At 44.7% G+C, this 12,500-nt stretch overlaps 3 protein-coding genes across 4 annotated transcripts in view; 1 reads left to right on the top strand and 2 right to left on the bottom strand.

Moving 5' to 3' along the window:
* The window catches only part of mad1l1 (mitotic arrest deficient 1 like 1), a 33,038-nt gene extending 28,936 nt beyond the window's left edge, over positions 1-4,102 (bottom strand). The window contains exons 1-2 of the mRNA XM_017458183.3: positions 4,024-4,102; positions 2,737-2,914 (exon numbers count right to left, since the gene is read on the bottom strand). Of these exons, the coding sequence (XP_017313672.3) occupies positions 2,737-2,883 (147 nt within the window). The 5' untranslated portion in view covers positions 2,884-2,914; positions 4,024-4,102. The remainder of the gene's footprint in view (positions 1-2,736; positions 2,915-4,023) is intronic.
* A 1,137-nt stretch (positions 4,103-5,239) lies between these two features.
* On the top strand, positions 5,240-8,347 carry pmm2 (phosphomannomutase 2). Its single transcript, NM_001200877.1, is given in 8 exon segments — positions 5,240-5,418; positions 5,979-6,090; positions 6,332-6,408; positions 6,508-6,599; positions 7,021-7,120; positions 7,257-7,332; positions 7,618-7,733; positions 7,855-8,347. Coding segments are annotated over 8 exon segments (753 nt in total). The 5' UTR covers positions 5,240-5,343; the 3' UTR covers positions 7,960-8,347.
* A 299-nt stretch (positions 8,348-8,646) lies between these two features.
* ints15 (integrator complex subunit 15) lies at positions 8,647-12,241 on the bottom strand. Of its 2 annotated transcripts, none has more exons than XM_053676071.1 (8): positions 12,102-12,241; positions 11,397-11,593; positions 11,051-11,272; positions 10,424-10,589; positions 9,993-10,294; positions 9,600-9,801; positions 9,475-9,514; positions 8,647-9,264 (listed from the first exon to the last, which is right to left on the bottom strand). In XM_053676071.1, exons 2-8 carry the CDS (start codon positions 11,580-11,582, stop codon positions 9,006-9,008), a joined length of 1,377 nt encoding a protein of 458 aa, XP_053532046.1. In that variant the 5' UTR covers positions 11,583-11,593; positions 12,102-12,241; the 3' UTR covers positions 8,647-9,005. The 2 variants fall into 2 exon arrangements, with proteins under 2 accessions (XP_053532046.1, XP_017312972.1); XM_017457483.3 differs by having other exon boundaries at positions 11,397-11,584; positions 12,102-12,226.
* Positions 12,242-12,500: the final 259 nt, after the last annotated feature.

The raw sequence follows: 12,500 nt of genomic DNA, 5'->3' as shown, positions 1-12,500 counted from the left end.
GGAGAGAGTCGATTCCCAGAGAGAGTCGGACACGGAGAGAGTCGATTCCCAGAGAGAGTCGGACACGGAGAGAGTCGATTCCCAGAGAGAGTCGGACACGGAGAGAGTCGATTCCCAGAGAGAGTCGGACACGCGAGAGTTGATTCTCAGAGAGAGTCGATTCTCAGAGAGAGTCGGACACGGAGAGAGTCGATTCTAAGAGAGAGTCGATTCTCAGAGAGAGTCGATTCTCAGAGAGAGTCGGACACGGCGAGAGTTGATTCTCAGAGAAAGTCGATTCTCAGAGAGAGTCGGACACGGCAAGATTTGATTCTCAGAGAGAGTCGATTCTCAGAGAGTCGGACACGGTGAGAGTTGATTCTCAGAAAGAGTCCATTCTCAGAGAGAGTCGATTCTCAGAGAGAGTCGGACACGGAGAGAGTCGATTCTCAGAGAGAGTCGATTCTCAGAGAGAGTCGGACACGGCGAGATTTGATTCTCAGAGAGAGTCGATTCTCAGAGAGAGTCGGACACGGAGAGAGTCGATTCTCAGAGAGAGTCGATTCTCAGAGAGAGTCGGACACGCGAGAGTTGATTCTCAGAGAGAGTCGATTCTCAGAGAGAGTCGGACACGGCGAGATTTGATTCTCAGAGAGAGTCGATTCTCAGAGAGTCGGACACGGCGAGAGTTGATTCTCAGAAAGAGTCCATTCTCAGAGAGAGTCGATTCTCAGAGAGAGTCGGACACGGAGAGAGTCGATTCTCAGAGAGAGTCGGACACGGCGAGATTTGATTCTCAGAGAGAGTCGATTCTCAGAGAGAGTCGGACACGGAGAGAGTCGATTCTCAGAGAGAGTCGATTCTCAGAGAGAGTCGGACACGCGAGAGTTGATTCTCAGAGAGAGTCGATTCTCAGAGAGAGTCGGACACCGCGAGATTTGATTCTCAGAGAGAGTCGATTCTCAGAGAGAGTCGGACACGGCGAGATTTGATTCTCAGAGAGAGTCGATTCTCAGAGAGAGTCGGACACGCGAGAGTTGATTCTCAGAGAGAGTCGATTCTCAGAGAGAGTCGGACACGGAGAGAGTCGATTCTAAGAGAGAGTCGATTCTCAGAGAGAGTCGATTCTCAGAGAGAGTCGGACACGGCGAGAGTTGATTCTCAGAGAAAGTCGATTCTCAGAGAGAGTCGGACACGGCAAGATTTGATTCTCAGAGAGAGTCGATTCTCAGAGAGTCGGACACGGTGAGAGTTGATTCTCAGAAAGAGTCCATTCTCAGAGAGAGTCGATTCTCAGAGAGAGTCGGACACGGAGAGAGTCGATTCTCAGAGAGAGTCGATTCTCAGAGAGAGTCGGACACGGCGAGATTTGATTCTCAGAGAGAGTCGATTCTCAGAGAGAGTCGATTCTCAGAGAGAGTCGATTCTCAGAGAGAGTCGGACACGCGAGAGTTGATTCTCAGAGAGAGTCGATTCTCAGAGAGAGTCGGACACGGCGAGATTTGATTCTCAGAGAGAGTCGATTCTCAGAGAGTCGGACACGGCGAGAGTTGATTCTCAGAAAGAGTCCATTCTCAGAGAGAGTCGATTCTCAGAGAGAGTCGGACACGGAGAGAGTCGATTCTCAGAGAGAGTCGGACACGGCGAGATTTGATTCTCAGAGAGAGTCGATTCTCAGAGAGAGTCGGACACGGAGAGAGTCGATTCTCAGAGAGAGTCGATTCTCAGAGAGAGTCGGACACGCGAGAGTTGATTCTCAGAGAGAGTCGATTCTCAGAGAGAGTCGGACACGGCGAGATTTGATTCTCAGAGAGAGTCGATTCTCAGAGAGAGTCGGACACGGAGAGAGTCGATTCTCAGAGAGAGTCGGACACTGCGAGAGTTGATTCTCAGAGAGAGTCGGACACGGCGAGATTTGATTCTCAGAGAGAGTCGGACACGGCGGGAGTTGATTCTCAGAGAGAGTCGGACACGGCAAGATTTGATTCTCAGAGAGAGTCGATTCTCAGAGAGAGTCGGACACGGCGAGAGTTGATTCTCAGAAAAAGTCGATTCGCAGAGAGCCGTATGCGGCGAGAGTTGATTCTCAGAGTGAGTCGGACACAGCGAGGGTCGGTTCTCCAAGAGAGTTGTACGCGGCAAGAGTCGATTCTCAGAGAGAGTCAAATCAAACAAGAGTTGATTTCCAGAAAGAGTCAAACACAACAAGAGTCTATTGTCAAAATGAGTCAAACACAACAAGAGTCGATTTCCAGATTCCCTGATCCCCTGCACTGAAAACTAAGAGTCAACTCCAAAGCTTTGGAGTCAATTCCACACTTAAATGATTTACCTCACTCAAACAAGCAAAGTGAATATGAATTTAGAGTCAGCGTTAACGGCTAGTTTCGGTCAGTGTTAAAATCTGCCTTTAGTTTAAATCTGACTCGTCAGATCTGAACACATCAAGGGTTGAAATGCAGATGAGACGTCTCACACCGATCATACGGGGGTGAGCGTAATGCTGTGACCGTATGTTATTCTGGATGTGAGACGACAGACTGATAAACATCAGTAATATTGTACTGTAGTTAGAGTCATATTATTTCACTCTAATTAAAGTGAAAGAGTTGTGCAGTATTTAAACGCTGGACATAATTTCAACATATTAACTTCATATGAGCACTGTGCCTGTACGAGAGCCGGATATAGTGTTGATGCCACCGTGATGTGTAAGCATAAAAGAGAGAAGGAAATCAGCAGTTATCCGTGACGGACCTCCACTCTCTGTGTGTAGAGTTTCTGGAAGTCGCTCCTGCCATACGCCGGCTCAGGCTCCAGCACAGAGCGCTCAGGACGAGCGATTAAACTCTTAAAAGACTTCAGCGTGGAGAAGATCATGGTGTCGTCCTCCAGATCAGCCATCTCGGAGAAAATACTGGGAGCTCGTATTGAACTGCAGAGAGAGGGACAACATCTGTGTTAACCAAACATGATGCAGGAAAACAGAAAGTCAGGTGCCGTGATAATGGAGCACACAAGCTCAAAATTATTCACCTAAAAAATGATAGCCATATTTACAGCAAGTGTCAGTGATGGTCTGTAGTAATGGTCTGTAATAGACAGTAATGATTTGTAATGGTCAGTAATAGACATTACTGGTCTGTAATAGTCTGTGCTGGACAGTGATAAACAGTTATGGTCTGTAATAGACATTAATGATTTGCAATGGTCAGTAATGGTTTGTAATGGTCTGTAATGGTCAGTAATAAACATTACTGTTCTGTAATAGTCTCTGCTGGACAGTGATAAACAGTTATGGTCTGTATTAGACATTAATGATTTGTAATGGTCAGTAATGGTTTGTAGTGGTCTGTAAAAGACAGTAATGATTTATAATGGCCAGTAATGATTTGTAATGGTCAGTAATGGTCTGTGCTGGACAGTGATAAACAGTTATGGCCTGTATTAGACATTAATAATTTGTAATGGTCAGTAATAGTTTGTAGTGGTCTGTAAAAGACAGTAATGATTTGTAATGGTCAGTAATGGTTTGTAGTGGTCTGTAAAAGACAGTAATGATTTGTAATGGTCAGTAATGGTCTATAATGGTCTGTGCTGGACAGTGATAAACAGTAATGATTTGTAATGGTCAGTAATGGTCTATAATGGTCTATAATGGTCTGTGCTGGACAGTGATAAACAGTCATGGCCTGTAATGGCCGTATACACACCACTGCACATGGAGCCTGGTGCATTTCAGCGACTCTGGGGAAACACCTTCAAATGAATGCATTTAGAAACTTATTCTGAAAGCTCCTGCACTAGTTTAATTCCGTCCTAATAAACTTCCAGAGGTTTTGTAACAAACCGGTAGACAAACCCAGCGTTAGTAAACAACTCAGCGCGCAGAACTAGAAGTGTTTATAAACTCTACACAGTACAGAACGAGCCCTTTAGCTTAGCGTTAACAACCTCATAACCTGCAGTCAAGCTAAATAAGACATTCTGTATATTTACTGCAAAGAATTTCAAATAAAAGAGAATTAAACAGCACCGACTCACCAAATCTCCCTCCGTTTACAGCGCTTCTTCTTCTACTACTACTACTACTACTACTACGCCTACTGCGGAAATGAAGCGGTGTTGCGCCACTTCCGCCCCCTAGCGGAAACCGCAAGCATTCACAACAACAACAACAACAACTTCTACCTGAATTATGTAAATAATAAAATAATACTGTTTTACTGTTTTAAAAAAACACAAATCAGTCTCAAGTCAAAACTAATCTAGTAATATATACATTAATATAACGGAAGAACAGTCTGAACACTTTTGAAACAATTTTTTTTCTTTTATATCTACACGTTCATCTTTTCCCCACGTAATAATCTGTTACTCGGTATTTTATTATTCTGTAATTACATCTAACATCTCCGTATTCACTATCCTTCCCATCTTTAATCTCTGAGCTGTTTTTACTGCTGATTAACTCAAGTAAGTAGATGTTTATTTAACATTTATGGATTTATGGAAGGAGTCTAAAGTGCCAGTGTTTTGTATAAAGAGAGAGAATAAATTAAACTTAAATATAACTATAAACAGATTTTAAAAAGTATAATGTGTTGGTCATTAATAATAATAATAAAAAACTGCCAAATTGCCGTGGTGTAAAATAAATAAAACATTTGGGAAATAAAAAATAATAATGAACTCTGGGGCGGTGAGAGTACCTCGGTTTCATCACACCACCCTGTCGTTGATTATTTTCCTAAAACAGCACACCACGTTATGTTTTATTCCTTACATATGCTTGTACGAACACATTTAATGTTCATATCTAACACTTATTACTACTATATACACTGAAACACTGAATGAACTCATGAACTGTGACTCATTCGATTCAGTAAACGCGGAACTACAAATACAGCTTAGAGTTCGTGGAAAATAAATAAATAAAAACTTTACAGATAAACATATAGCTTAATGTAAAAATCTGTGTGGAAATGTAGTGATTTATCGTGAAGCCTTTACAGGAGCAACTGAACACAAAACGAACGACTCAGGAACCGATACCAAACCGAGTCGTTCAAAATAGTGAATCGTTTACTAACTCATGGACTTGAATGTAGCATTAAAGCTTCCGGTTTCAGAGCTGAGTCCTGAACCAATCCTTGCTGAACACGTAGTGCACTAGATATCGCAGAGGAAGCGCACTATGCAGTGCGGTAGTGTAGGGAGTAGGGTGTGATTCAGGACTCGGCGCGAGTTCAGTTCAGTGGACGTGTCCAGATCCTGCATCACTTCCTGCAGCTCCGCGTCGGCTTGCTTCAACAATAATAATAATAATAATAAGTTATTTTACAGGATTTTATCTGAGACATGACTAGCTCAGGTGTGGACACGGAGACACTCTGTCTGTTTGATGTGGACGGAACTTTAACAGCAGCTCGGCAGGTGAGTGAGTGTGTGTTTATGATGAGTTGACGTTAGCCAGCTAGCTAACTCACTAACGAGTAAAAATGAATGTCACTTTTACAGTTTCTGAAGTGAATTCGGATTTATCTCTCAAGATAAAAGCTGCTTCAGTTTATTCGTGTAGTTACTGTGATATTTATTTATTTATTTATTTAATTATTTTTGGTCTGTTTTGACATCACGGTGTTGGAGTCATAAACCGAATGAATGACTTTTACAGCAGGGTGCGTTCACTGACCCCCACACATTCACCTCACTGAGTGTTTCCGAGTAGTTAAGAGGAGCTGTAAATGACTTCATGACGAGCTTTAAATCTGCAGCGCAACATTAGCAAATCATCGAGTGCTGCTTTAATTAATGGTTGTGTTATACACTCTACTGTCACAAAGTGTCTTTTATGTCTATTAATTAATACACAACAGTGAACATGTAGTGACAGTGAATACACACTGATTTTTCATTCATTTTCCATAATACTGTGTTTGGTTGAGTTTTAATAGGGGTTTATTTATGTGTGTGTGTGTGTGTGTGTGTGATAGAGAGCCACTCCACACATGCAGGAGTTCCTGAGCAAGCTGCGACAGTGGGTCCGAGTCGGAGTCGTCGGAGGTTCTGATCTGGATAAGATCAAAGAGCAGCTGGGTGAAGATGGTGCGAGAGACCATCACTGAGATCGATATCTTTATTGATTTCTTTCAGAACATTTCTCACACATAATATTCACTAGAAGTGATGATAAAGACGACGAGTCTGTAAAGCTCAGGGGGTAATAATAATAATAATAATAATAATAATAATAATAATAATAATGATGTATGTTTACGCAGCCGTTAGGATTTAAAACGTGTATAGGTTTTATTTTTCTAACATCATGATGTGTATAACACTGCAGTAATCCAGCGAGTGGATTATGTTTTCGCTGAGAACGGTTTGGTGGCCTACAGATTCGGGCAGCTCCATTCTGTACAGGTACACACACACATACACACACATACACACACACACACACACCTCTGATTGAATCTAAAACACACGTGTAGATGAAGTTGTGTGTGTTTGGTTAATCAGAGCATCCAGGCGTATCTCGGGGAGGAGGTGTTACAGGATTTCATCAACTTCTGTTTAGACTACATGGCCAAGATCAAACTGCCCAAGAAAAGGTGAGTGGGATTAATCAAATAAAATAAAAACAGCAGCTTTATTTTCCTCGAACAGCACGTCCCCGTGTGCTTTATTCCTCTTACACCACCACAACATACCAACGAGTACGAGTTTGACTTAGTCAATTACGACAGCTCGTACTATAGACCGATAAAAAGTATGACGTGTCGCTTTAATGAATTAAAATGAGAGTATTATTCAACTGTAAGTAAAGTGCTGTGGTGTAAGAGGAATAAAGCATAGCGTTAAACACACACACGTGCGTGTTTTCCTCCGAGGTGTGACCCGATAGTTCAGATGATAAACATACATCTAATTAAGGAGCCCAAAAAATTGCGAAAGCTACGTTTTTCAGTTTTAAAACGCCGCGAGTTGGCGTGAGGACGCCACAGTGACGGATTCTGAACTTTCTCCTCACAGAGGAACGTTCATCGAGTTCAGGAACGGGATGCTGAACGTCTCTCCTATCGGCCGGAGCTGCAGTCAGCAGGAGAGAATCGAGTTCTACGAGCTGGACAAGGTAACGCTTCTCACACACACACGAAAAAGGCGATCTAGAACCCTGTTGGGAGAGGAGAACGTCCTAAAGCCTGTGGAGAACCCTTTACATGCTGTGAGATCAGATCAGTTTCTTTCTGAAAACGTTTCTCCTGCAGAAAGAAAAGATCCGAGAGAAATTTGTAGCTGTTCTGAAAGAAGAGTTCAGGGGGAGAGGACTGGCTTTCTCCATCGGTGAGCTGTGTGTGTGTGTGTGTGTGTGTGTGTGTGTGATGTAGATTTGTAACATTTGTTGATCAATAAACAAATAAATAGTCATGTCTGGTTTGTTAATTGGTGAGTGTGATGTCAGCATATCCTGGGGGCGGAGCTTATTTAATTGAATTGAATCCTGACATCAGAGTCCGATCACAATCAGAACATCAGACTTTGTTGTAAACATGCTGTGAGGATGTAACTTAATCTTACCCATTCCAGGAAGCTCAAAAGAGTGTGTGTGTGTGTGTGTGTGTGTTACAGGAGGACAGATCAGCTTCGATGTGTTTCCAGAAGGTTGGGATAAGCGTTACTGTTTGGGAATCGTAGAGAAGGACGTGTACCAGACCATCCACTTCTTTGGTGATAAAACCAAACCGGTGCGTCTCCTCGAGCGTAATTAACACACACACACACACACCATGTGGATTAACACGTGCGACAGAAACATTCCCTTCAAAAGGAAGTTCAGTGTGAATGAATTCCGTGTTTGTTATTCAGGGAGGAAACGATTACGAGATCTACACCGACCCGCGAACCGTCGGCCACGAGGTCACGTCCCCCGACGACACACAGCGGATTTGTGAGGAACTCTTCTTCAGCTGAGTTCTCGCCGGGTTCTCCTGCGCTGACGCTCCAAGACTTTACTAAACGTCACCTTACTGGAAACGTAGGGACTCTCTGGTGCTGGTGTTTAATTAATCCTCAGTCAAGTTTCGGTCTCGCTCCTGAACACAGGAGGCGTGGCTTTCAGGAGGGTGTGTTACTGTAATAATCCACATCATCGCTGTCTGACTTCCTGTTAAATCCGTCGTATCACATCATGTCTTCTTTTCTTTCCACGCACACGGAGAGGAACGGAGTCTGGGGTCGAGTGATTTTACAGTAAATTGATGAAACGATGAGATCTGTATCGAACTGGAAGTTAAGACGGTTCTTTTTTAATTCTTTTTTAATTTTTTCCTCACAATTAAATCTTCAGGTGATAAAACTCAGACTTCACGCCTTACTTCATTTTTATATTTATTTTATTTAAAATTCTCAGAATGGTGTACGGTGATGAGAAACTAAACACACAGGGATTTTACTGGAGTTGCGACTCGACGGTATTTATTAATTTTTTTAATCGTCAGACTGAAAAAGTCTAAAACCTGTTAAAGTCCTGACACTAAAACAAGAAGAGATCTGATCTCACACGGAGCTGAGCGCGGGATTATGAAGTTTGTATAATAGAATTATAACCGGTCTTTCTGAATGACGTTTTAACACAAACGTAAATGTACTAAACACACCTCAGGAAACTGTTTTTATTATTAAATATAATTCTTATACAAAATTCATATTCTGACACTTCAGTGAGCTTGGACACGTAAGAAAACATGAAGGAACAAAAGTCTGATGGAACAACCCTTAAGACTTAAACACATCTGAGAAAATATTTACATGAATGAACAGATTGAGGACAATTTCTTTTCTTTTTTAAAAAAAAAAATTCTGTTCACCTACAAGAAAAAAAAAATATTCAGCCGACATTAAGAGGTTTTTATCCGGATTGCACGCTGGATCTGATCTCATAACGGAATCCGATCTCGTGCTGGCGTATACAATCCGACCGGCGTTATTCGGGAGGGGGAGGAGTCGGAGCGCCGAGCTCAGCGGATGGGGCGGTACTGGAAGGCCATGGAGGCGGGGTGGAAGGCGTGCGGAGGAGGGAGGGGCGAGTGTGCTGGGTGTGGGGTTAACTGGTGGTGTGTGGTGAGGGCAGGGTGGGCGGGCAAAGGAGAGAGGGCGGGGTGGGAGGGGTGGGGCGAGAGCGGACTGGGCCGGGCGGGGTGGATGTAGGGATACACGCTGGGCTGGAACGCCGCTCCGTGCGGAACCACCGGACCGGACATGACCAGCTGTAACATACTGGGAGAAAACACACCAGATCAGTGATGAGACTCGGACACTAGGGGGCGTGATGGAGCAGCGTTACTGATTATGTTCCTCTAACAGCACATCCTGCAGTGCTTTATTCCTCTTACGCCACAGAAACGCATTAACACACACCTGTGCTGCTGTTACAGAAAATTAATCATTCAAATATTCAAATAAATGTTCTTTACTGCTGGAACTCACTTGTTATGAGGAAGTCTGGAGCACAGCGTTCTCAGGTCCTCTGAAGAAGAAGACAAAAAAAAAAAAAACCATGAAGAAGCCGCTTTATCGGAAATTCTACCAAACACTGAGTCCATCCCACTCACCTCTGGAACACAGCAGCGCTCCTGTCGCCATGGCAACCTGCAGGGCCTGGGCCAGCCTATCCAGAGCCAGCTGGATTTGATTGGCGGCGTGGAGCGGGTTGAGTTCCTCCACCAAAGCGCTCACTTCCTCTACCAGAGCGGCCACGGACTCCACCTGCAGCACGGCGAGACGCCCGAGCAGGTTCTGCTCCGTCAGGTGGACCTGCGAGAACCGGAAACCCTGCTATTAAAAGTACCGTTCCATACGTGGACGCGGTTCCTGTTCCCTCAACAGCCAATAGAGTTCGAGATACACCGAGCCCAATCACATGCACAACCTGAACACACCTGACTGCCCAGTGATCTAAACATGGAGATGCGTTTACGCCGTAGTGAGACGAGCAGGAAGAGCACCTGTAACATGAGGAACACCTGAAGAACACTCAGGTGCAGTTTGGAGTACAGCTCCTCACACACCGCCCCGTTCTCCTGCTCTGGCTGCACACCGGTAACCGCCGACTTTCGGGCTCGCTGAGAGGCGAGCGGCGCTTTCACGCACCACCGGAGCAGACCTGCGAGGGGCGTGGCCTCCAAACACCCCAACGGCAAACTGGAGCTCAGGGGAGTGTTGATGAAGGTCAACAGGAGCAGTCTGGGGTCTTCTGTGATCCAACCAACCACCATGTCCAACAGTGAGGGGGGCGGGGTTAACTCGTCTACACACACACACACACACACACACACACACACACACACACACTAACATAAACCTGTGATTTGAATTACAGCTGTACTACTGTCAGAGCTGCTGTTATAGAGAAGGAATCAGGTGTGTGTGTGTGTACCTGAGGAGAAGTCGTACAGGGCGGTGACGGCGGTGATGAGTTGGCAGCAGAAGCGTGGACTGGCCGAGCTGACGTTCTGCAGCGTGGCGATGGAGCCTGGCACCAACGTGCAGTAATCATCCACCAACACCAACGCCAACCGCACACACCACGCAGAGTGAGTCCGCTAAACACACATACACACACGCACAATTAACATGGTACACACTCACAGTTTTCACATACTACAATAAACAAAGTGCCCTCTTCCTCAAATCCTCATGATTGGCTAGTGTCGCTGTGATTGACAGGGGATACAGAATATGCCCCTCCCACCCAGACAGCACATCCAATCACGCTCTCTTAGACTCCCAGCATCATCTCAGGATTGGGATTTGACGCTACACTTTTCTGTTGCGTCACGGCTCAGCGTATCTCCATGGAAACGAGCGGTGAAGGTCCCATGATTGCTAAGGGGTGGGGCCAAAAAGTGACTGGCCCCCTTAATCGCTGCTTATGTAAATAACTGCAATCCTTTTCCCCTCTTTATTTTAATTTTAGCTTACACAATGACGTGAGAGGCCGAGCCTCAGCACTGTTGGAGACATTACAGCAGACAGAATGTGGTGGTGGTGGTGGAGGACGCACCTGCAGCCAGGTGGCAGCACACTCCAGGATGGGCACGCGGCACACAGCGACGGCCATGGACACCAGTTTGCCCAGCGTGGCCATGCGGTTCTCATCGGCTTTGTTCCCCTGCAGACTGAAGAGCGCCGAGAAGATCACCTGTCTCACCGCGTCCTTACTCTGCTCCTGGAAATAACTGCACATGATCTCCAACAGCTGCAGCTCCTGAACACAGCTCATCCTCTGACACACACACACACACACACACACACACACACACACACACACACACGAGTGTTGATAGGAGTTCCAGCTGCTCGGCTCACATCTGGATTCTTCTCATCCCCTTCTGTCTCTCTCTCCTCACCTTGCGCTGTGTGTTCCGGTCTTTCGGGACGTGGAATATGAACTCCTCCACCAGGTCCACCGTGTTCTTGTCCAGGCCCGGCCCGGTCTGCAGAGTGCTCCCTAACGCGATGTCCAGGTGGTACAGCACCTCTTTAGCGGCGCTCAGCGGGTCTCGCCGCAGCAGGGCGTGACGGATATCACTCATACCTGCGCTCTCTCTCACACACACACACACACACACACACACACACACACACACACACTAAACTCAGTGGCACACAGAATGACAATAGGAGTTTCCCTGTGACGTCATCGCAGGACACAACCACTAATTTACAGTATAAACACATTTCTGATAGGAGCTTAACTTTAACAGCACATAATAATAATATTAATAATAAATCATAACAATAGCATAACAATAGAGCTGAACTAAAAACTGATCTACGTTTAAAATACTACACATTTAAAATCACAAGATTTATATGTATAATTATTATAATATACCATATATAAAATTATTTTTATTGTAATATTTTAATTAAAACAGAGAAATATTCCCACTAATGACAGTTGTGAATATTAGCATTGAGCTAGCGGGGGAGGGGTTAGCTAGCGAGCTAAGAACCTGTTTTTGGTCTTTATTTATTTTCTTTGAGATTAGGGCGTGAATTTTAACCCAATACAGATGCAGGACTTTGAGTGTTAAACGCTTAAAACCCACCTGAGCTTGCTTTCGAGGTTTATTCCATTAATTCTTCATCAAAATTAAACACACCATATAGCGGCAGCGGCACAACACTAATATTCGGCCGTCAGGGAGTAAATACGGCGGCCTGCGCAGGACATAGCGTCTGTTTTCACAACGCGTTTACTGGAGAACACCAAACCTGCTCTCTAATCGAAATGAAGTGCACTAGGTAGGGCCGAGGCCTTCACTCAATACTGTGTGTAGTGCACAGTCTCAGTGTGTTTGTACTGTACAGACACGTGCAGGAGAGATGCTTCGTTTGCGAACGAGTCGACTCTTTGAGTCGGTTCTTTTAGGTGAACGCAGACGACTCGCACATCCAAAGAGCAATAAACCCTCTGAAAAACAATAATAATAATATTAATAATAATA

This window comes from Ictalurus punctatus, chromosome 26 (assembly GCF_001660625.3).
Source record: "Ictalurus punctatus breed USDA103 chromosome 26, Coco_2.0, whole genome shotgun sequence".
NCBI classification, from domain to species: domain Eukaryota; kingdom Metazoa; phylum Chordata; class Actinopteri; order Siluriformes; family Ictaluridae; genus Ictalurus; species Ictalurus punctatus.
Note: the sequence above shows the minus strand (reverse complement) of the source record. Positions and strands in the feature narration are given on the sequence as shown.

Bases quoted from the DNA above. Each gene is read 5' to 3' on its own strand.
- ints15 (XM_053676071.1), bottom strand. From the start codon at position 11,582: ATGAGTGATATCCGTCACGCCCTGCTGCGGCGAGACCCGCTGAGCGCC. The intron at 11,273-11,396 runs GTGAGGAGAGAG...TGTGTGTGTCAG, and splicing joins ACCGGAACACACAGCGCAAG to AGGATGAGCTGTGTTCAGGA. The intron at 9,802-9,992 runs GTGCTCTTCCTG...CGGTTCTCGCAG, and splicing joins AGGTGTTCCTCATGTTACAG to GTCCACCTGACGGAGCAGAA.